The sequence below is a fragment of the Rhamphochromis longiceps genome, linkage group LG13 (genome assembly GCF_057381845.1).
Source record: "Rhamphochromis longiceps isolate RC_006_pf linkage group LG13, R_longiceps_female_GT1.1, whole genome shotgun sequence".
Taxonomy (NCBI): domain Eukaryota; kingdom Metazoa; phylum Chordata; class Actinopteri; order Cichliformes; family Cichlidae; genus Rhamphochromis; species Rhamphochromis longiceps.
This window is the reverse complement of record NC_140569.1, coordinates 13263044-13288541: the sequence shown is the minus strand read 5'-3', so window position 1 is coordinate 13288541 and position 25498 is coordinate 13263044. Positions and strand designations below refer to the sequence as shown.

Here is a 25498-nt window from a genome sequence, read left to right as displayed (position 1 = left end):
GTTCTTGGCCTAATTCGTTTTCCAACTTCTTCCTGAGATCTGGGATTAAAAGTGGTAATTATTAAGTACCTGACAATTTAATTTTAGTCTTATGAGAGAAGTTTTAACTGCATTTCTAAAAATGCAGATGAGCTTTGACATCTGTTCCCTTGAGCTAAACTTTCAAAAAATTCTGTCAAGGGTAAAGCAACCACCTGAATGTCCTACATGCTTATTTAAATGGTCAGGAAAAAAAACACTAGGATGCTTGTTTCTTGGCAGGCTGTAAGAGTTATTAAGACCAAGACAATCCAGTTCAGGGTTGTGGAGGGTTGAAGGTGGGTGGGGGGCTGGAGCCTCTCTAACACAGAGACAGACAACCATTCACACATACAGCCAGTTTCACTGGATTCAAGCACAGGACGTTGTTAGTGTGAGACAACAGTACGAGTAGTCTTCTTTAGACTATTAGTAAATCCAATAGTCTGAAAAAGTCACATCAAATATTGCTTTGATGTTTTATCAGCTTACTGTGCAACTATTAGGTTTTCTTAAAAACAACCTTTAACATCCAGAACAATACAAAATGAGAAAACAAAGTCTGAATTATTTTTCATTGGAGGAATGTTGTATTTACTGCAGACTAAAACCAGACTACATCATCCATGCAGAATATGTTTATGGTAAATAAAGTAAAAATGCACAAAGAAAGCCATTTATATCATTATAGTTACTGACATATGCACAAACTGTGCTTTTCTCTCTTGATCCATTGGCAAAAATTGCTTTATTTTAAAATGCAGCAAGATTTAAATCATTGACAGAGAGGCTCACACTTTATGATAAAACTTCTAAGTGGTTTGCAAATTGAAGCCATTTTGTGAAAGCAGTGGTTATAAAATAGTGTAATAACAGCTGGGCAAACATGCTTGAGTTCGATTTTAAACAGGAAGTGCTCCACTTATATGGAGACACGAGCTTCATCAGCACAAAGGAAGGAGCAGAGGTGATGGTAATGGGTGGTCTGATTTCAATTGACAGAACAGGCCTCATTTTCAGTTCATAGCCAGAGCAACACTCCATAATAGCCACTATCCACACAATTAACCATTTAGCAAATGGGCCTGAATTAAATGTAACACAAACACGAATATTAAATTATCCACCAGAAATGTTTGGCAAGTAAAAAGTAAAGACTGCCACCTAGTGGTCAGGTTTATGACACCAAGACTTGGTTGTAGAAATGAAGAGTTATCACTGAACCATTTTCAGTTTAGTTGTGAGTACTCCTGAGAAACAATTATAAATTCACTTTTTGCATAATATTTTAATGCAAAAAAAAATCATGAAAAATAAATTCAGTATCATTCCATACAGCAAAAATGTAAAAGAACCTCCCCAAACTTCCATCTCATATCTAATAATAATAATAATAATAATAATGCCAATTTAAGAGAATAAAATAAAATAAACACTAAAAGCAGTTAAGTCAAGTAAGGTCTGGGTAGAGAAAGTGCTTCAAGCATGTCAAACACCTCAATTAGAACCAGTGAGGATAAAGCAATTAAACAGTCATATTCTGAGGTGTTGAGGGATGCGTCTTTGCAGCTGGAACATCAGTCCTTCACATTGCATACCTTTGGGTCCATTCCCTGGCAATTTTGTTGTACCTAAAGAGAAAGAAAATCATGTTAAGAGAACTGTGCACTTGTGTAATTGTGTTTTCTTAACAATCGGCTTTGTACTTACTTTTGTCTGTCTGATTTATAAATATGCGCGATGTCAGGGACTAGGGGATCATCTGGATTTGGGTCACAAAGCAGTGAGCATATGGATAATAAAACTGTTGAAACAAAGACACATAAGAAAATAAATGGATTAATTTAATTTAATTAAATCACCATGGTCACTTTAAGAAAGTTTATTTTTATTTTTTCAAGCTCCTCATATACACAAGAATAACTCTAAATTTGAAATACAAATAAATGAGCTTTGATTTGATGTACACTGACATCAAAATCCTGTTAGTGTAGGTCTTTAGTAAGTGTATTTAAACATAAAACATGCATTTGATATTTTTCTGACAGAAGTGCAGAGGTCACATTTCTGGATAATCAACCCTAAAAAAAATCCTATTACCCATTTTCCTAAGGGCTAGAAATCATTCACTTGGAAGACTCCAGACTTCGTGACAAGACAGCAGATTGCTTCAATGCAAACTGTGTGCATTATGCTCATCTTTGAAATTCCCACCTCATGTTATGTTTTACCCAGCATTTCAATTAACTGTTAATTATATTGATTTATTTAAAAAGTTTCATTTCCTGTGATTTCAAAATAAAACGGATGCAAAACAGATACAGATCTGACATGGCACTGCTGTAATTTATCCATCCACACTGATACATTTACATTTTCAAATAACACTGCTGCAAACTCGTTACCATTGTTTATATCTGATAAGGCACATCTGTATGGAGACAGCAGTGGCATGAAAAAAAAATCCTATATTTAATTGCACAACATTTACTAGCATAGACAACAGGGTCAGTACTGACGGCCACCATCGTCCCTGTACCCAAATCCTCCACCATCTCCTCATTGAACGACTGGCGACCTGTAGCCCTGACCCCCATCGTAAGCAAATGCTTCGAGAAGCTGGTCAGGGACTTCATCTGCTCTGCACTACCCGACTCACTGGACCCTCTACAGTTCGCATACCGCCACAACAGGTCCACTGATGATGCCATAGCCCTGACACTACACACTGCCCTGTCACACCTGGAGAAGAGAGACACGTATGTGAGAATGCTGTTTGTAGATTACAGCTCAGCATTCAATACCATCGTTCCCTCGAAGCTGGACAGGAAACTGCAGGATCTAGGACTGAGCAGCTCCCTCTGCAGCTGGATCCTTAGCTTCCTGTCTGACAGACGCCAGGTGGTCAGACTAGGCAGCATCACCTCATCCCCCATCACACTGAACACTGGTGCTCCACAGGGGTGTGTACTGAGCCCTCTCCTGTACTCACTCTACACCTACGACTGCACGGCCACTAACAACTCCAACATCATTGTGAAGTTTGCGGACGACACTACAGTGGTGGATCTTATCACCAACAGTGATGAGACAGCTTACAGGGAGGAGGTCAGCACCCTGACCCACTGGTGTCAAGACAACCATCTCACCCTCAACGTCGCAAAGACAAAGGAGTTGATAGTGGACTTCCGGAGGTGCAGAGAAGTACACACCCCCATCACCATCAACAGCGCTGCTGTGGAGAGAGTGAGCAGCTTCCGGTTCCTTGGAGTACATCTGGCTGAGGATCTTACGTGGTCAGTACACACAAACAAAACAGTGAAGAAGGCGCAGCAGCGCCTCTTCTTTCTCAGGAGACTGAAAAGATTCGGCATGAGCCCCCACATCCTCAGGACCTTCTATCACTGTGCCATTGAGAGCATCCTCACTGGATGCATCACCACCTGGTATGGCAACAGCACCGCCTACAACTGCAAAGCTCTCCAGCGAGTAGTGCGGTGCTCTGAACGGATAATTGGAGGTGAGCTTCCCTCCCTCCAAGACATCTACAGGAAGCGCTGCCTGAGGAAAGCGGGGAGGATCATCAAGGACTCCAGTCACCCCAGCCATAAACTGTTCAGACTGCTTCCATCAGGAAGGAGGTTCTGCAGCATCCGGTCCCGTACCAGCAGACTGAGAGACAGCTTCTTCCATCAGGCCATCAGACTGCTGAACACGTCATAGACACCTCAGCTTCACTACTGGAACTTTAACATTATGCACTCCATACTGTACAGTAATGCCACTGTTTTGCACATGTCTCACTCTGTATATTTTATTTTATTTATTTTATATATTCTATTCATTGTTTACTCTATTTAATTTGTAAAATATGTGTACACACACACACACACACACACACACACACACACACACACACACACACGTAGAAAAATATTTAGTATACACATCCAGAAATGCATATACTATTATATATTGTACATATATTTATTAGTTTCAGATGTAGCCATTCTTGTATTTTGCTTGTTTACATTATTGTATTTTGCACAACTCTGTTGCTTGTGAAGCTCGCACACAAGAATTTCACTCACATGTGCTGTACCAATGTACCTGCACATGTGATGTGACAATAAAAAGTGATTTGATTTGATTTGACTATGATTAGTTATCCATGCTAACTACTAGTAATCAATAGACGTCTTTGTTTCCTTCTCTAGACTGCATAAGAGTCGGGATCGCCATGAAGTCATCGACAGGTTAATCAAGTTCCTTTGTGAAGCTACAAGATGAATGTTTTTGTTGTTGCAGAAAGGTGGATCTGACTAACTACATGCCAATGAGAAAACCCTGGTTTATCCTCCTTTATAAATCTTTATATTTACCAAAATAAAAAAAAAAAAACAACTTTTATGTTTTATTTATATAGTATAACCTGAAAACTGCAAAGTATTGTATAGCAAAGCATGGGAACTGAGGGCTGTTTTTTTGTGGATTAAAAGTGCCTTAAATGCAAGTTTAAGGCGCTTTGGAGTTGTTCAGTTTTTAGAACTGGAAACTACAGCCATCTTTTACACCATTTTTTTTCATGCGAAGGAGGATGACGAATTAGGGCAGGACAGGTAGTAAGTAGCTGCTGTCCTTATTTCAGCTGGAGCACAAGGTCACAGGTAGTGATGAGTGGCTCGGGAGGAGCATGTGTTTTAAACGGCCAAGAAAACCTTGGCATACAGGAGGACATCTCTCTTAAAAAAAGCATGTAAGTGTCAGAATGATTAAGACTTATACTGTCATTGCTCGTATCAAACAGGTAGACCATCTTTAAATAATTTAAACATGGCATTGTTGCTTGGCATCAGGAATTGCCTTGCTGAATTTGTATTAGTCATATGGTAAAGGTAGGCGTATACCCCTTTTCACTGAATCCGATGTATGCGCTGAGATGCTGTTAAGTAACGTGCAGACTCCAGCTACTGGGTGTAATATAAGCACAAGTGAAGATAATAATGCTGGAATCCAGTTATAAGAGCAAGAGCAGATATCCTGAGTGCACATGAATTTCTAAACTAAAACTGCTTGTCCATGCTAAAACACAAAACAGGATGAACAGTTAATCCAAATCTCTCAGTTTTAGGGGTCCTTAAAAACCAGAGTACAAGTAAATGTATCAAATACAACGAATCATAAATCCATGTCCATAAAATGAATGTGGACATGGATTTGGTTACCTTTTGATACTGTAAGTGCAGGTGACCACTGTGACCTCAAGATGTCAAGGCAAATGCTACCATTGCTGTTTATGTTTGGGTGATAGATTTTCGTAGTAAAGGCAACCTGTAAATAAAAGCAAAGCACAAATGTGCAAAATTAGCTATAATTTAAAAAACAAATACTGTAATAACAGTATTTTTATTTAAAAGATACCATTCATTTTCTGAATACAACTGGATCTAATAACAATATACAATATTCATTAATCATTTACTCTATACAGTGACAAAAATAGTGTTATCGGTATAGTATAGTGTAGTACTTCTGAGACAATTAGTCTCAAGAACAAATACACTTACCTTTGGTGGTTTAAAGGGATAGTCAGTGGGGAAATGCACAGAAAGGAAGAAAACTCCTCCATGATATGGGCTATCATTCTGAAATAAAGTAGAAAACTGGTTTAAAGTCATACCCAACACTTCTTTCTTAATTACAGGGATATAGTCACCGGTGATACTATCACTATATCTTACCACAATATCACAGTAATGTCATGATCCTTGATGATCAAACAATTATAAGAGCAAAAAGCAGGCATTGTGTATATATCGGCAAAACTAGTTGGAGCAGACTAGTGTCAGGGGGTTCCCCTGCCTCTCGTCCTATGATAGCGGGGATAGGCTCCATTCCCATGTGATCCTGATAAGGATAATTGGAAGAGAATGGATTGATAAAACTGGAAAGCCTTCAATTTTCTATCCCTGTTTACTGATTTATGCCCCCAGAGAGTTTTGTCACAAGAAGCTATTCAACTTTTGCTTCCTTCACCCTTGGTATTTTAAAAAGTCTCTCCATTTAAAACAACAACAACTATGAAATAGTGACTCTATCGACTCAAACTCACATGAGGATGCACTTTAAAGTGACTACATGTTTCAAAAGAATTTCGACACTTGCCATCAGTGTATCGATAATGTGTTGCATGAGAGATACAATATATGGCCTCAATAATGACCTGGCCTTCAGTGAATAGCATCAGGATAGAGTGTGCCAGTCTGTGCTGGCCATAAAGAACAGAAAGGGCTGTAAACTCCACATAAAACACTATTGTCTAGAGATCCAGAAGCAGCTTGGTTTAAAAAGAAAATGTCCAGGAATCATATCCAGAAAAAGCTCACCGGTCCTGTGATGGTAGCTTGCCAGTGAAACACTAAAGAAAACAACGATAAAGAAACAGCATGTGAGCATACAACACAGTCCCAAAAGACACAACTAAACTTTGAGACATGACTAAAAAGTAGCAAAATTAACCAAAAGTCACACTTACTGTCTTCCCCAACAGGTCCAGCAGAACATGAAGCTGGAGGGTCCCTCTGTAGGTCATTTAACTCCTGAAAAAAATCAACAGTTTTAGAGTTTGTCAGCGTGTGCACTGATTAAGAAGCAACACAAGCGTTACATTTTGTTAGACTGTATATTAATGTGGGCAAACTACCCTCTAAATCTAACAAAACCACGACTACAACCGGCAGCGGGTTTGGATTTAGGCTAATAAACCTGCAAAAATGCACAACATGTCACACGATAAAGCCCCGGCCCTTTCTCAAATACTTGATCCTAAAGAGGTTTATCAGTCTCTTCAACACGGCGACAGGCATACACCCAACAATAGCATAACTTAAATATCACAAAAGAAAAGCCTGGCTGAAAAAAAACAGAAGGATTGTTATTCCATTTCTGTACCTGTATTGGCTCAAATGACTTGCAGACGGTAAAAAAGAAATACTGACAATTGTTCATTGCGAATTTAAAAACATTATAAAACACTGATAACGCTAGCAAATATGCTGTAAGACAACTGACTCGCTACCGTTAAAGCTATGTTTCCGCATCGCTCCGACCTGTACACCGTACATCAAACAAATTATGTAAAAAAACGATTATTTTCTTTACCTTCTGTATTCTCTTCAGAGCCATGGCTAGTCTTTTAGATCGTTTGACAGACGATAGATATTAACTTTGACAGCTGTCAGCACCAACTACGCTCACTTTCTGCCGACTCGGTGTTATCTGTTTTGACAAACTGATTGCCTCTATTGTTTCCGCGTTTTTGTTGAAGAACGGACCGGTGCATTGTGGGGGTTGGAGTTTTTAGTCAAGCCACTTAAAGGGACCGTTCACCGAGGAACAAATCATCCTTTAAAATTGACTCTTCCAAGAAATTAGTGAACAATTAACTTAGCAAACTTACTACTACACCTTATGTATTCTTTCTTTACTGATATTATGCAGCGGTTTATAACAACTGATTACGTATTTTAATACAGTTAAAAAAATAAAACTTTACATGCTTTCATATTTTTTAACTGTACATAATTTCAGATGAGATTAATAAAGTATTCTGATGCTTTTGGTGTCTAACTTGACAAATAAACAGCTTGCTAGTTTGTTGTTAAAGGATATGTTTGACATGAAGGTGCTTAAGTATGTCATTTACTGCAAGTGGGGTTCTTTCTTTTTGAAAATTACTTTGATATTACAACTTAATGTCTGATTTTTGGGGAACATGTTTGAAACTGAACACACACAAACCTATTTGGAGCTAGTCAGAACTCACTATGATGTAAGTTTCACTGAACACTTAAGGATATCTTGGGACTCTGTTGATTACAACCAAACAATAAAGCATTGGAGTGTTGATCAGGGAAATAAATTATATAATCAGTAGCATGACATATTGTTCTATTAAAACCTTGCACATCAAGATATTTGTATTGTTTTTTTTGTTTTTGTTTTTTTACGAATTAGATAGTATTAAATCATAGAATATTAAAACATAAAACTTATTTGTATAACATAGAATAGGAAAGTAACAAAATAGCAGAAGATATTATCAAACAATCACGATGTGGAGCAGACTTTCTGCTTTACTTCAAAGGATTTTATGAAAAATATTTTTGAAAATACAACCATTTTGATACATGGTAATCTATATAGGATGTATACATAGTTTACATACTACAGAGATTAAAAATAAATTAGACAAACTAACATAATTTTCTGTTTTTTTAAAAGCCCATTGCTGTTACTGTTTGCACTCTGAAGCACTGTCCAATCAGTTTTGCAACATTTGGCTGGATCTGAGCAGAAAGTATAGCACTGTACACTTTACTATACACCCTGCTTCTTCTATTATCAGTCACATCATAAATAAACACTAGTGACCTGTCGAGCTGACACATGCCATAACAGTAAAAGTCTGCACTTCAATCACATCTTATTATCTTATTATTGTTATAAACAAAACAAAAAAAGATGTAATTATCAGCTTATTATGACACCTACATTTCTAACACTTACTGTAGTCCTGGGGTTCAAGGCTTAGTGACTTTTCCCCCCCTAAATCACTAATAAGATGAAAGTGATTTGTAGTTTAAAGTACTTTAACTGGTCAGTAAGACTAAAAAAGTGCAAAATGACACTAAGGGCAAGTCGGAGCCAAAATTGTAACCGAACCCCCACCCAACCCAGGGGAAAAAATTATATATATAAATCTAGGGTCCATGAAAGATTATAAAGAAGCAATTAAAGAAACGCAAAGCCATGAGAAAATATGACATCACTTACCTCATTATCAGGTTTGAAAACCCGTTATTCAATTCAATTTTAGATTCAGTTTTACTTACATAGCATCCAATTCACAGCAACAGTCACCTGGAGGCGCCTGTTACCTCTACAAAGTTGCTATAGCAGCATACCGATGACTGTAGCACATTTTTCACAAATCTGCAGCTCACAGGAAAACAGGGAATGGACTGGATGTTTGGCCAACCTTGTAGAGTGGTTGATTCCTACGAGAGCAAAGAAGGAAGGACTGTAGAGAGATAAGCATACAGTTACATACACTAGGAGAAAGGGCACATCTGTCATCTTTCACGCCTGGATTGTTGCATACCACAAAGCCACAGAGTGCATTTATTTATTCATTATCACTGCAGCACTGGACATGCCCAGTCATATAAATTTATTGCCGGTATATCCCAGTTCTTACACTTGCAGTGTTATAAAATACAAACGGTGAATTTGACTGAAACGCCATATCTTATTATCGTTTAAAGCCGTACTGCATACCCTCAGCTATTCGTTTTGGTGAGAGAAATACTCATCCGCTTCTTTGGGCAGAACAGACAGATTTCCAAAGGTATTGTAAAAATGAATGTTGGCCTAAAATTAAGCTGACCTCGACGTTTGCGTATACATCATTCTCCCCAAACAAGCACAAGATTTGTTCAAGATTTGTTTGACTTTTGGTTTCGCCAGCTCGTCTTTCAGTTTATTTTTATACTGTATGAACTTTAAAATGTCAACAAAAACGTAGGCGTTACCTAAAGACTTAAAATGTTCTTTAGTAGTCCAAGTTTATTGTTTATTGCCAGTAAAAGTGACAGTATAAAGAGAAAGTAGTTAGACTATTTATTTGGTATTGGAATATAAGTAGTGAGACTTTAATATAAATGTAACGTAATTCAGGATGGTTTCATTTACCTCACAACAACGCTTCATGGTACACTTGTGATGTATCATAAGGCATATTACTACGTCAGCGCTGTATAATTCTTGTGTTTACTGCAGGGCTAAATGGTATTTGTTCAGTTGTTCATATTCAGTTGGGACAACAGCTAAACGAGTTTCTTCTTATGGCACAGAAAATTGTAGTGTCCTCTCATGACCTTTGCTATAGATTGCAGTTGTATCAATATTAATAAGCTATCGGTTTAAGATGCCTTGTCCTGGTTTTCGCAATGAGCATTTCGCTGCAGTGCATAGCAGTACAATCTTAGCTTGAAAAAATAATAGCTGTATGTCTCCAAAACGGGTTGTAATTTATTCCTCACACGCGATTGGTCATAGATCGATGCGCGCTCTCGACGCTCCGGGGTGGCGCACCCGTGATTCTGAGCACCGCTTGGAAAAGAGGAGATGAGAGACTGAGACAGAGAGCTGTACCACACCAAGTGTCCGCCGAATGTCTGCCTCCTCACGTTGCCAATGAATACCCCTCGCATTCCTATGTCTGCCAGTTGACATACTGAAAGCAAAGGACAAGGCTTCCATCCCTGCAAGGATTCAGGAGTCCTACAGCGGGCTGCGTGTTTTTTCAGGTAAGCGCCCCCCTTCTCCTCCCGTGACCGACGTCGCTGTGTTTTCTGTGTATTTAAGCGGCGTCCAAGAAGATAAGGGACGCGGGCGTTTAGCAGTAGCTGTCCAAGGTGCTTAAACGGGCAGTGGCTTGTGGTAAGAAAAGCCCGATATAGTAAAGCCAACGGCTTCATGTTAAGAGCGTGTTACATGACTTCGCTGTTCGTGTTGCAGTCTAAACCTCCCAAGGATGTCGTGTGGGTGTCGTAAAGGGAAGAAAGAATGATGAAGCTGTAATGTGCATACCATATCCATTACATTTGCACAGTCTTGCACATTTTGACTATGGCTACTACATCCGAATGCACGTATCCAGGCTGCATTGTAGAGTAGACTGCCTCCTCCAGGGACCGTGTGTTGTTTTACTGCATTTACCACTGCCAAGGTCTATAATTCACCTTATCTTGCTATTGCAACCTTAGGATGCATCCGTAGTATGTGCCATGTAGGGCGTGAGAGAACTCCCCGATGTAAACAAACGGTCAAAGGTGATTGCCGTTTTAGACTGTGCTGCACAGCGAATTCATCTGAGGCAAGAGTGACAGTAGGCTAGTCCTTCCATTTACCTATCATTGCTTTTCAAGTTGAACTTTTGTCCCATTCAGTAGGAATGTGTACTGTACCAGTAGCCACACTTTGTGTTAAAGCAACCACCTTTTTCTTAAAAATGTCCTTGTCAAGACCTTGTGAAATGTCAAAAACGTAGCCAAACTGGAGCAATGAACATCTGTTCCCTTTTGAAGTATCAAATACACTGAAACATGATGCAGACCACAGGCGTGTAAATTGCTCTCTTTTGGCAAAGTCACGTTTAGGCTTCGTTGTTCTTCTGACGTGCCAAAATATCCATTCTGTCCACAACAGGAGCACCTGACATTTCCTCTGGCAGATTTACTAGCTGGATCATGGCACAGACCAACAGCAGTGGGCAGGGGACCAATGGGGTAGCAGATGAGTCCCCCAACATGATAGTGTACAGAAAGGTAAGGCAGCTGCTATTTTTAGTCTGCATGTGTGAGGGAGATCGTAAGCATGTGTGTCTCTCTTGCATCAATTTACTCAACGACGAGCCATGCAGTGGCAGTTGCTAGCACTAATGGCAAGGCAATGTTTTTGTGGTATGGCTGGTCTAGGATTGAGATGTTACAAATGCTTAATGAGAACACTGAGAGTTCATTCAGTTATTCTCTCACAACATACATGAAGTCAAGTGTACAATAATACTTGTTATTGCATACACACTGGAGCTTTTTCTTTTTTTTTTTTTTAAACAAACTTACATTCATTTAAAAAAGAAAAAGAAAAAAGGAAGCCCAGGGTTTTAATCCGCAGCACTGGTGTATTTCCCTACTCATTGTGCTACTACAGTCAACACTTGGGAGAGGGTTTGGAGTGAACTGTCACACTGTTGAGACATCTTGATCCAGCACTGCTTAGCCATTAAACAGTTACATGAAATCATAATAATCTGCAGGCAAGGTAACATGTTTGTTTTGAGAATTGAGTTACAGTTTCTTAGAGAAACTCTGACACTTATATTATATTGCATCACACAAATATGAAAGGTTATGTGCACTGCTCCTTGGGTGCACTGATTTAGATACAATGTTTCCTTTGCTTTGAACAGAAACAGTACGGCTAGATATAAGATTAACCTACAAATAAGCCATTTAGAAAATTGCTTTTGCTACCACCAGGAGAGGATTCTGTTCCCTGGTGGCACTGCCATTGCCTAATAGCTGGATTTTTCTGATGTTTTTCTGCTAAACATTGCTGTATATGTAAGCAAAATCCAATGCTTAATATGTAAGTGCTGCTGGATTTTAACTCACAGTGACCTGCAAATTGATTAAACATATACAACAACAGTGGCTTGTTTCACTTTGCTCTCTCAGATGCAGCAGTGAAGTGATAATTTTCTCATCTTACTTGTGGATGACTCAACCATGGAGTGAATGTCTTTATTTCATTCTATTCACCCATCAGCAAATGCTGTTCTATCTGCAATAGCCTCTGCACACCATGGAAAGGATACGCTTAGCATGGTGTCATGGATTGACGGTCTTTTATAGCACTCACAGCGTGCAAGGCAATATTACTGCCAGTGTGGGTGAAGACTTGCTGGATGTGGTGCGATGTTTGCAGCAGGAAGGAGCGCTTTGTTATTTAGGAACTTCCCAAAGTAAGATGACAGACTCAGAAGCTAGATTGTTCATTAAACAGGCCAAATATTGAGGGCAATTGAGATGGATGGGTGCATGCGTCTAGTTTTGTCAGTTCAGTCTGTGGCGACAGGGGAAGAAGTCTGTCATTAAATTTCATTTCAACATGGCAGAGTATCACAATATGCCAATGCATGGAAAACTAGCCACATCCTGATTTGTGCATCAAATATTGATTGATTTGAGGTCTTTCCATCTATTTAGTTCCATGTGATGTTGTTTCAGTTCTCTTGATATTGATCTGTTTCTTTGATTATACTCTGATGTTTCTGTGACATAGGCAACCTTAGTGTGTGTCTTCACTTGGGACCTTTTACTATAAATTCAGCAACTAAACTTTGTGTTTTTTAGAACTATCTCTTTTTTTTTCAACATAATGAGGGAAGACTAATTTCAGACCACTCTGTTTTATTTATTTATTTTGGCCAGACCGATATCTTAGTCATAAAGCTTCTTCACTTCACACCACTTGACCACACATGGTCACAGTTTGCTTTTGTACATCAACTGACCTAGATACTCTGCAGAATGAAAGGCTGTGGTGAAGCCAGGAAGGACGAAGTCCTGTTTCTAGAGTGGGTTTAACACAAACTGGAACTGGAGGAGCACTGTCTGTATAGACATGCGGATAATGCCAGGATGAACAGGCGCCCTAAATGCTTTTCAGATGGAGATGACTTGGCAGAGGTGTTGCAACCCACACTGAGAGGGCAACACTGAGATGAGCTAAATTCTCAAGTGGAAAACATTTTATTCTCCATTTTCCTCCGCAGACTTCTTCTACATCCATCTCATAAATACATAATAAAAACTCTTAATAAAATCTTGATTGTAAGCAACTGGCCACGTCTGCTTGACAGTTGCTAGTAGTGTATGTGGAATGATTATGTAATTGAGCAGAGGGAGTTTTATGCTTGATGACAGGAGATAGTGGTTTGATAGTCAGTCCACAGGGAGCATAACTATATCCTTTTTTATTCTCTGAATCTTTCTCTCTGGCACATCCGCCCCTCCACTCCTGTCATTAGCATCTAATGAAAATGGATGGTTGAGCCAAGGTGTTCACCTGCTCATTGTGGAGATGTGTGCAGAGATGCCTGTTTTCTTCAAGGACGCATGCACTTAAACGCCTTGCTTAGATGCATGCATGGATGTGCTGAAAATTGAAAAACATGCACACAGAAATACTTGCAGAAATACAAGCACAAACACGTGCAGCTGGCTTTTTGATAAACTGATTTATTGGCAACAGCAACTCTGAAATTTTACACAACCACTGCTTGCATGTAAAGCTAACACTACGTAAAATGTCCCCAGTTTATCAGAAATGCCAATGAAATGTTTAATCAATAGAGTCAATAAATAATAAATTAATGCTATGTGTGGAACCTTGCGTATAATAGCCTCTTTAATGTCTTGCTGCTCAAACATAAAACAATCGAGGCCAATATCATGAAGTGTTCCTGGGTTTTCTCAATATGTGTATTTTCATTTCTGCTCACATGTGCACGACATAAATGATACTCTGATGTGTGTGTGAGCATGTGTGTATTCTTTATGTAGGGCAAATGTTGCTAAGAGAGAGTTCTGAATTTTTTATGCGAGCCTAAAACAGCTCTGGTTCACAGCCACTCGGTATGAGGAGGGAACATTATCTCTCATCAGCTCGAGCTTTGTGTGTGTTTGTGTCTTCGTATGTGTGTGTGACTATGTATGTGAAATCTCTATCTATCTATCTATCTATCTATCTATCTATCTATCTATCTATCTATCTATCTATCTATCTATCTATCTATCTATCTATCTATCTATCTATCTATCTATCTATCTATCTATCTATCTATCTATCTATCTATCTATCTATCTATCTATCTATCTATCTATCTATCTATCTATCAACTGAGGGTGAAATGAAATAAATGGTTAATATTACATAAGTTTTGCAGTATACTGAAGCCTGATCTTGTCTCTGTTGTGCTGTATCTGACAGCTGAGGCACCAGCTCACTCTTATTTACATCTAAGCTGCCGATGGGTATCCAGTAATTGTTCTTCCAGCAGCCAGTTTGGCTTCTATTGCTGTGCAGAGCCGCCAAGTCTCTACTGTATTTTTCTGTCTTTTTTCTAACATTAAGCACATGCAGCTCTCACTTTTTTTAACCTTTAGCCGATAAATTTTATACTCTGCTGCCTGTGTCTCTGCCTATGTTAAGACTGTGTCACTTAAAAAGTAATTAGCATTTAGTAAAACGTGGTGGTTTTTGCAAGGTTACTGCAACACAGTAAAAGGACTTTTATATTGGGCTCCAAGAACATCCGTTGGATGCTTATCTGCGTTCTGTTTTATGTATAGTTCAGATCATCACACAACAGAGTCATACCACTGGTTTCATATCACATAACCAAATACCACATGATGTGTCACGGTTATATTTTTGATCAACATTTATGTAGCAAATACCAAACTGTGCTTTTCTGTTTTAGACCACTTCCAAAATAGCGTTAGCCTATAACAGATGATAAAATTGCTTTTCTTGTCAAATAATAGTTACATCAAAAATTATTGTGAATATTTCTTTACAAGTGTATTTATGCACTTTCTCACTGTTTTATGCTTCAGAGATTTCTGTCATTTACACTTTGCGATAGCGCGTTGATGCCGCACTGCACTTAGTGAGCCTCGGTGGTGAAGTAAAGAACAAACAGAAATGACAAATAGGGCAAAGATATTAGTGCGTGCTATCGATTTGTCAATTGATTAAGTGCTTGTATACGAGAGATCATTTTGCAAGAACAAGACAATCCTTCTGTTCTGCATCACAGCACCACAATAGTAATAGAGCAGTGTTACATGATGCAGAACTGCATCCATTATTAACCCTCTCGAGGTGTTGGCCACTGTTTTTATGTTACTGCTGTCTCAGATGTGTCGAACAGGAACAAAATCAGGAGCATAATATCCAACAAAGTGACTGATGAGTATGCATGATGCTTTGGATAATTTCAAATACTACATGTAAAACACATTTAGATTTTTTTTTCAACAATAGGTGTGTTTTATCAGGTCTATCTGATTTCTTCAAAATTATAACCCAGAGTGCCAGGTAACAAACAAAGGCATACATATTAAAATTTGGTTTAGATGGCTGAAAATTCATTTCCTGCCTGGAACGCATTTTTCAATTTCATTCTAAGCTGCATGTGTTAAACCTGCCCTATATCAGCATGCCCTGTTATCAATACAATTTCCCAACCATCCTACATTGTTCATGAGTCATAAAGCAGAGGGAACTGAACACATTTTCAGCATTTTCTCACTTAAGAGCTAGATTGAAGGGTTCTTATACTGCCTGTCTCTCTCAGGCTGCAATCAAAAGATCACTAAGACCGGGGAACGAGCGAAGGGGGGGTGGGGGGGTGGGGGGTGAGGTGGGATGATCTATAATTGCCAGATCAGAGAGAAATCTTTGTGTGTGAAGTAGGGCTCTTCGTATGTCAGCTTGCCAACCAGGCAATTTCTCTTCCTGTGTTTGAAAACACATGTTCTTTTTTCCAAAAATTGTTGAGGAAACGTGTTTGGCCCCCACTTTAGGGGGGAGAAATGACATTTATGGCTTTGTATATCAAACTAATCAATTCTCCTGTATTTGCTGAAGTCTGTAAATAAAAGGTAATTACAGGTGCTGGCAGTTGCTACAGTTGGTGGTAGAGTAGTTTTATTATCTTATTGTCCAACCGGAAGCTAATCCACAAAGCCATGTTGTGGATGGTGAAACCTCCTACTGTACATCCAACAAACACCAGAAGTAACTGCTGGATTATGTGAATAGTTCATTCTCCCTAAGCAAACTTTTGTTTGTTAAGGAGACGTGTCATAAATAATCACAAAGGCGCACAGAGGATATATATCCATATTGGTGGCAATATCACGGCTTGTATTTTGTCTCTTATGCCATACGAGTTCTCATAAAAGTTCTTTGCAACTGGTCAACATTTTTAGTTATTAAACTGGTCCATATAATAATGTTGATCCTGAAAAGGCTTGAAAAGGATAAATGGCAAAGAGGAATAGGAAAGAACTGAGGAAGGATGGATGGATTTGTGAGGCAGAAGCTGTTTGATAACATCCTCGAACAGAGAGTGACACAGAATCACATAGGCACCTCTACAACAGAGGACTCTCAAGGTGGTGGACTTTCCCACCCTCCAGAATCCCCTGAAGCAGACATTAATCTGGTAGAGACCATGATGGTCCCAAGCCTTGTGAGTTCAAGCTGTTGGCTCCAGCCCCAGTATTGCCCACAACCAGAGCTCAGAGGCAATGTAAGTGTAAGAGAGAAGCCAAATAAGCTGAAGGACCATCGTACCATTTGGAACCATTGCTGAGCCAAATTATACGAGGCTCTGGAGGGAAAGATTTAAGTTCAGTGGTGCTTCCATAGCTGGTCGATAGCACAAATTCACACCATTGTGGCAAAATTGAAAAATAAGCAATGTAAACTAATGAAGAGTTTAATTTTTTAGGCTGGTAGGGTGCCTAATTGTGATTAGTGGACATGGAGATTTATTTTCATATAAATATTTAATGTAAATGTAATGAAATATTTGACTCTGTGTCAGCAGTGGCTTTGTGAGGCTCATAACAAGTCATTTCAAAGCATGAAATGATGATATTTATGAATTGTATCAATGTCATATCATTTAGAGTTAAAAAGTAGCGTGTGATGCCTCTTGAATGACGTACTTTGTTTTAGTCAAAGCTACAAACTAAGGCTTTTTTGAAATCATGAAATTGCTTTGCAATATAAAGTAATACTGGGTTTAAGCTTTGTACTTGCCTGTTCTAATAAACAAAACACTAAAAGCAAAAAAATGTCAGTAATAAAAAATGAGACTGGGTACACTGTGTGAAATGCACAAACTCACTTTTCTGGGAGGATTTAGAGTGAGGATGTTAGATTTTTACAATCTTTACAATCTCAGCTAAAGAAAGCCAATCTTTTCCAGAAAATCAATCTTCTCATTTTACTTTGGCAACAAAGAAACTTTTGCTTTTGGTGTAGGTGACCTGGCTGAGGGCACAGAATGTTCCTGGGTGTCCAATATCAAAGGTCTATATTTCTTACAACCTTAAACCATCCAAATCAGAGTTTTTGGCACTGTAGAGAAAGGCTGCTAGTCAGCATGAATAGCTATCACATATAAATTAAAAAAGATATTATTGCAATCACAATGCTGTATTTGCTACCTAACATTTAATTTGATGCGAGGTGATGGTTTTTAAAGCACTGCAAAGATCAGTGAGCAGAAACTTAGGCCCATCTTGCTCTAAGCGGTCCTCTCTGTATACGTCTGCCACAGCTGGAGTCTTTAGGCCTGTCTGTTAGGGTTATATAATGGTCCAAGGAAGCCTGGGCATTAAGATAGCGGTTGACTCAGGCAGTGCTTCTGTCTCGTCATTTAATTCCAGCTCAACATTTAGATACAGATTACAGGAGTGCCCCAGAGTTGTAAATTAATTCACTGCCATCTCTGGTGTGATGGGTTTAATGGGGCCAGAGAGAAAATAAAAACAGAAGGCTAAAATGTAGGACATAACAATGAAGCTGACATCTGAATTCTTTGATTTCGCTACAGTCACAGTGTGTCTGTCTGTCCATCTGAAACCTCTGCATGTCCGTCCTTTCTTCTTGTTTGTATTTGTGCCCCTCCTCTCTCGACCCTCCATCGCTACAAACACCATCTGTAAACGGTTTCCATGCAGTCTCTACTTCTAACGCACTCACCGGTTGTTTCTGCTGAAGGCTCACTCCTTCCCACTCACCGTCTACTATGTATAAATTCCCAGATTGCATCTCTGATGTATAAAAGCTGGTTATATATTTTGCTCTAAAATCTCTTAACTGTGAGATGCATTTAGTGTACAATACTTGATGATTCATTATCAACCGATTAAGGGCAGGGCTACTGCATTTTCTTTATTTCCTGTTGTTTTAAACGACAGATAACACAGAGTAGTTGTTTTATAATATGCTAGTTTATTTTTTGTGGTTTGGATATAGTTTTGGGACTTTATCATTTTTCTGGACATCATATTTATTATGTGATACTTGAACCGGAACACCATTAACTAATTACTCTTAGCTGCTTTTTTTTGTAAATGTCATTGTGTCCCAAATCACCCACTAAAGTATTCAGCAGAAACATAATAAAATCATGTGAGGAATGCTATTTTCAAACAGTATATACTTCATAGCAGCCTCAAATCATTGCCAAAGCAAAAATCATATTTGCTCATCAAGAGAGTTAAAAAGTAAACAGAAACAAGAACATATTTTCTGTATTACCTTACTTCTCTACTGTGTATTTTGGCAGCTTGAAGTCAAAGTGAAGGCGGTCTTCAAAAATATTCTTGCACTTTCTCTGTCTTCTCTGTCTGTGTAAACTTGTGAAAACATTTCTCTCAGTCCCAACTTTTTTTTTTTTATATCCCAGTTTCCATCACTGTCTCTGGCTCTGGTGTTCACACTTTGCCCTCTCATTTCTGTTTCTTTCATTCCCATCTCCCCCTTCTGTCTCCCCTCCCACTCTCATGCCCTCTTTTGTTCAGATTCAGGTCTTTGATGTTTCTCATATACTCCACCATTTCAAACTAAGTTTCTATCTTTGTCTTTCTCATACACGGTCCCTGACACACATGTGCACTCTCACCCCTTGTCCACCGACAGCACCGCACGTAAAACATCCCTCCACCTCTGCCTCTCTGTCCCCTTCTCTTACATCCCTCGCCTCTCTTTGAAGTCATCTGAACCCTAGTCAGAGCCCAAGCCAATCCAGTCAGCTTTTATCCTCACAAAGAGAAAAAGAGAGAAATGTATTTAGACCCTGGTGGAGCACAGTCATCGCTCCTCCTGTGTGAAGTGATTCACTCGTGACTCATAGCTTTATTGGGAACTCTCTCTAAACAAACAACCATTGGATGTGGCATTTTCATCCAAATTGACTGGAACTGTAACTGAGAGTGCCGGTCTGATTGTCCCCCTGCAGCTTGGTGCCCCTCTCAACAATAAGGAGTCGTTCTCCCAGAAGCGGTCATGTCTCAGTGATTAGCTTGCTATGACTGAGTGCCAGTGCGCAAATCCAATAATAAAAGTCAAGCAGCAATTGTTCCAAAGGGTACATAGTCATATATTTGAGACATACATTTTAATTCGCCTAACAGACAGGAACACACCTTAGTTTAAAGCTGCGCAGATCTGAGCTCATCAGACACACACACACTCCCTAAGCTCGCAGGTGTTTGCACGCTGAGAAGCTTCCACCTGCAACCTCGTGATGCTTCCAGCGTCACATCATTAGTTCAGCTTAGCAGGCACAGTTATCCACAGCACAGCCTAGTCTACAAAGCTCCGGCGCCATCTTGACTCAAGCTGCTGATGTTTTTTGGTTTTTTTTTTACATTTCTGTAAAAAGTAACCAACTAATGATTTGCATCTGTGTTGTGTATTTTAAACTTTTACCTTATAGCCAACATATCACAACTGCCATCATGTGACACACCAATACTTTGCTCAGTCCTCAGCTTTCCTAGCATTATGTAGTTATATGTGAGGTTTAATAAACTTAGCCTACTGGCCATACATATTTTATCAAATTGTAGATGCACTTCAAGTAATTATCCAGCTACAAAATATTAGGCGGCAAATTACAATCTACATGCAAGAAAATTGCCCCTATTAGTTTTGTAATAACAGCATATTTTCTAATAACAGTAATGTAAACAATAATAATCTAAGAAATTCTAAGAGTGCTGCCGATTGAAATGCATATGAATGTGCACATTTCGATTTACCTTTTATTTGAGCTATTTTAGCCAAGCAGAATGAATTTCTGGTTGTCAGTGGTGGTCTGAAGGTCTACCACATACTCAGTGAAATTTCTTAATAACTATTTAATGGATGACATTAAATTTTGAGCAAAAAATAATGATGTTTTCATTAAATTCAGGTTTACCCTCACTGATCTACCTGTGTTTAGTTGTCAAATAGTGTCTGCTAGTGTGCTGATAGCATCTGGGTTAAAGCACAGGTTCACACCGCTTCTAAAGCAATGCTACACTTTGTTCTTTCTACACCTTATATTACCAACTAACTTACTAACCAACACCCAATTTCTTCCATTAGGCATTCCTATCTGGATCATCATCATTTTAATAATTTGATTCTTAGACACTGACCCCTAACAGTGTCTCATCTGCTAATTGAGATGACGTTCCTGGACAATGCTCTGGGAATTGATGTGCTTTCTCCTGCCCTCTGTTTTGTTTCTGCTGTGGTAGCTAGTGGCTGTTCAGATCAGATCCCCATGACAACCACACCAGCAGTCTGTCAAATGCTATTATCTCGAGCACTTCAACAATGTGTCCAGCGCAAAGTGACAGGACATGAGTTTGTATGTGTGTGTATGTTTGCTTTTCGGTGCCTTTGCCAGTCCACGTGTACGGGCAAAACATTCATACACTTTTAGAGTCCTGCACGGTCCATGAAAGCCTGCAGTGTTGTTTGTGTATCAGCTGCATTTTTCACCAAAATCCTTTCCTTTTGTGAGTACATGAATAAAAGGGGGACAATAGACGCAACTGAGTACATTTTTTTCAAGAGCATGACTAGCATACTTTTATTTTCTGCCACTTATAGTTAAAACTCTGCTACATTTCTGTAGTAAATATTATAACTTGTGTTTTACTGGATTACATTTAGCTGAAAATCTGTCCATGCAGTTATGTAATTGTAAAGTTCATGGCAGCTAAGGGCCATACAATGCACCTAAATATAACAGCAATTCAGCTCAATTTACGCTGTTTTTCTTTTTAACATATGTTCAGAAATCAGTGTTTTTATAAAGAAATAGATCCTGCTGACTGCCTGCACATGGAGCAAGGCGATTGCCATGTAATTTGGTAGCTTATTTGATTTTTCTTTAAAAGAAGACAGTGCATTTAGTGTTTTTCATTCAGCTTTTTTATGTGTGTCAGCCTTTATTTTATGTATCTCTGCATGTCATCTTTCAGTCTTTAGGTTAAACGTGTAATTTTATATGCACCATGTGGTAACAAACTAATTTACATGTTAAGCAAACAATTTACTAGCTACACAAAAGCAGTTAAGTCAATATAAGTGAAGATCATTTACACTTAGCAACAATAACTATTCACCAAAGCCCTGTCATAATCTTATGATGCAGAACTGTTATTTGCCCCCAACAGACGTGAGTGATTTCATAACAAATTGACGTCTCACAATAACACGGATTTCTGTTCACCAACTAATAACTTGAAAGTAATAATAGATGCATTATGCTTATTTTGTACATATGCATTGACTAATGGCAATATATTTTGCAAACCTCTAGAATATTAGCTCCAGCTCCTTTCAGGTCCCCACTTGAGACCACGGTTGTAAAGGAATTAGATTTAGATGTGTATGGTTATTATGTCACAGCTAATAACCAGTCAGATTGCTTGATTCAATTAATGATTTGGACTGGCCTTTATCTCAGGCGTTCTCTCGCTCTCCTTCACACACGCTACACATTGGACCACGTTATCATGTACATGTTGATGACAAGCCATGAATAAGGCAATGGAAGAGTTTGAAATTGATACCATAAGAACAGCTACTAAAAATCTCTAACTCGTTTGAATCCCAGTGACCTTAATCTCAAGGTCAGAGGTCGCATTTTCTAAAAATCTTGTGAATGTGATAACTCAAGAAGGACGTCATCTAGGATTTTCAATTTACTAAAATCGTGAATGAATTTGAATCTCAGTGACCTTGATGTTAAGGTCAGAGGTCAGAGGTTACGTTTTCTGAAAATCTTGTGAATGTGATAAATGAAAACAAGACGATGTAGGACTTTTTCACTGGTACCATAGGTGTGATTACTAGGAGGCTGATAGGTAGCACTGGCGGTCGCATGTATTTTAAAAAGATCTATTGCATGCTGTTATTGCTACTTTTTCTTGATAAAAGCAGCAATAACAGCATCCTTTCTCCTTTACTGATAACAGAACACAGCGTATATCATATTTTCTCTTTTTCACACAGTCTGTGAATCAGTGTTTACATATTGACATAACAATGTCTGTGCTGGACAAAAGAGAATTTTTTTTATTATAACTTTAAGCGGAAGGAAAAAAGACCAGGTCAGATTTAACAAGGCATTTGGATATCAAGGGAACTGTTCCTTGCACTGGACTGACTTGATTTGTTGATGTTTAGCTTGCCTTAGCCTGTGCCACTGGAGCCTAGTGTGTACATGAATAAGCTGGTATTGGAACAAGTGAGAGGATATGTCAGGGTGTGGATGACAAGGTTTGGCATTAAGGCAGCTGTCCTGCATGAATGTATCAACTGAGGCATTTTTTTCTGTGTTCTTGTTTGCAGCATCCCTTTTCGTGCACTTATCTGAAAACTTGACTACATCAACGCCAATTCTCATACATTACCTGGCAGTGGTAAAGTTTTAATGTTACCTCATTTTGATTCTTTGATTTCTTTGGATTCGTTTAGGTTCCACAGCATATCTCTTTCTGCCTGTCCACACTAATGGTTTGTACCTGATGATAGTTTGAAATCCTCAACAAAGCCTATCATTTACAATCTTCATTGCTTAATAGTTCAAGTGTTGCTTGCGTCAAACAGTCTGCCCTTATTGGTTTATTGCCTATCCTGACTGGTGTGTCCTCTGAAGTGTGGATGTGTGTGTCCTGTCAGACACCCAGCCCTTGTCTTGTCTCTGTTCTGCAGACAGGAGAAGGCAGAAGAATGTCAGCCTGCCAGTATCCAGCTGCTTCTCTCTTATTGGTATTCGAGGCACATAGAGCCGTCCTGAGTGTCTGTTGCACGTGCCAAGGAGGAATGTGGGAAATGAGGGGATAGAGGGAGAGGGGGTGATGCCTCTTCTCTCTCATGTTATCTAGACCTAAAAATAGAAAGCATCCTCCCTTCTTTTCTATTCCCAGCGCAGTTCTGTTTCCATACCCAGCCTCCCTTCCTGCTTCCCCTTCTCTGTTTTTCTCTCATCCCTTTCCTCTTTTTTTCCCCTTGTCCTTCTGTTTAGTCTAAACATGATCCCTGGAGCTCAGACTCCATAAGTGGACCCTGTTAATGGCTTTCCTTGATGAAGAAGGGGCGATTTCATTTAACACTACCAAATTCTCATGGCCAGACCGTCCTGTTTAATCGTCAAAATTAAAAGCAAGATTATTAAATGCACCTAAGTATGAATTTTCTTATTGCCAAGAATTGCTAATTTTTTACCACAAAGAAGTGCTGGAATCACAGCAACGTCTAGTAAAACCTATTGTAAACCAATTTAAAAGCTATTGTTATTATTTTACCAAAACATAGCTTTGTATATGTAATTGTGTTAGGCTGATCAGTAATGCTTTAGTCTTGGAAAACTTTTGCACAGTCAATCTGAAAGTAATGCAGCTTTCTTCTTCATTTATCTGCTAATTTATGATAGCACACAGTTGCTGTTTAAGTGATGAAATCATGGTAGGTGGGCAGGAGGGATATTGGGTTTCAGTGGATTATGTTCTAGCACATGCCTAACCTTGGCTTAGTCATCGCGCCCACTGCCCGCCCACTAAGAAGATGAGAGTGAGAGAGAGACAGTAAGAGTGCGAGTTAGAGAGAGAGCGAGGCCTTGCCCCGGAACACTATCCCACCACCATCCAGGAACACCGTGTTGTAGTAGATTCAGAGACAAACAGAAAGAAAACTGAGTAAACTGAATAGTACAGAAAAGTGAAGACGGTTGAGCTAATAACTCAAAAGCAACGCATAACAGTGATGAGATTAAGGAAAACATTAACTAGAGTAAAAACTGAAGTAATACTGCACTGGTGTGTAACCCTGGGGTCAGTTCTACTGGAAAAATGCTGAAGCTTAAGTTTGTCGCTTATGAGCAAATAAAAGTGCAAGCTGTTTTATAGTAAGGTCGCCACTAACTGACCGAGATGTTACGCCAGCCTACAACAAAATCAATACTACCACTAATGCTAAAATTAGCATGCTGCTATAATTACTGCTGCCAGTGTGGCTGCCAGTGTAACTTTATTCACTACTACAGCAAAAAAACAAGATACAGGGAATCACTTTGTAGCTTTTTATTGCATTAAATGTTATTTTAACGGACAATTAGTGAAGGTACTGTAGCATAACTTCCCAACTTTCTCAGTTTAGAAGTATACTGATGTCTACATGAAGGATATTAGCCAAAAACAGCAAATTTGCAGGTAGTAATGCTAAAACACTGAGCTGCACAGCTGATAATCGTCTGATGTTTATACTGATTTGAACTCCTTTAATATAAATATGTTTATTTAACTGTGACAGATAGAGACAGTTATAATAATAACACATCATTAGAAATATTGGTAAAGTTCCTTGTATGGTTTTATGCTTAGATACTGTAATAACTTCTGAATTATTTGATTTTAAGCTAACAACCTTAAAATCAACAACAGTCACATCCTTCAAGCATCAGTTACAGCAATGGTAAAATTAAAAATTTATATTTCATTGTGAAAAAGTCATGACATGGAACTTTAGTGTGCCCTGAAACCTAAGTATGTATTGTGGTCTTTCTGGAATTTTACATTATTCTAAAAATGTGCTCTGTTTACTTAAAGCATGAGATGGCAGAAACCCTGCTGGCGGACAAAGGACTGCATTAAGTGTAGCAATGTCAAAGGAAGAAAGGCATCACTGGCTGCTTGTCTCTTATCCCTCATTCAATGTGCATCTCTTTCTCTCTAGTAGATGGTCGTCGCTTCGGGAGGGA

The 25498-nt window shown here is 38.8% G+C and overlaps 2 protein-coding genes across 3 annotated transcripts in view; one reads left to right on the top strand and one right to left on the bottom strand.

The window, feature by feature from the left end:
* Positions 1-601: 601 nt before the first annotated feature.
* Positions 602-7333, bottom strand: LOC146655464 (ubiquitin-conjugating enzyme E2 D4-like). Its single transcript, XM_085427760.1, has 7 exons — positions 7180-7333; positions 6554-6617; positions 6405-6436; positions 5586-5663; positions 5244-5349; positions 1729-1822; positions 602-1649 (listed from the first exon to the last, which is right to left on the bottom strand). Exons 1-7 carry the CDS (start codon positions 7201-7203, stop codon positions 1604-1606), a joined length of 444 nt encoding a protein of 147 aa, XP_085283886.1. The 5' UTR covers positions 7204-7333; the 3' UTR covers positions 602-1603.
* A 2855-nt stretch (positions 7334-10188) lies between these two features.
* Positions 10189-25498, top strand: part of rgs7a (regulator of G protein signaling 7a) — a 53751-nt gene continuing 38441 nt past the window's right edge. Inside the window, exons 1-2 of one of the 2 annotated variants that reach the window (XM_085428099.1) lie at positions 10189-10388; positions 11290-11408. In XM_085428099.1, the coding sequence (XP_085284225.1) occupies positions 11331-11408 (78 nt within the window). In that variant the 5' untranslated portion in view covers positions 10189-10388; positions 11290-11330. The remainder of the gene's footprint in view (positions 10389-11289; positions 11409-25498) is intronic. The other variant, XM_085428098.1, reaches the window with a different exon arrangement.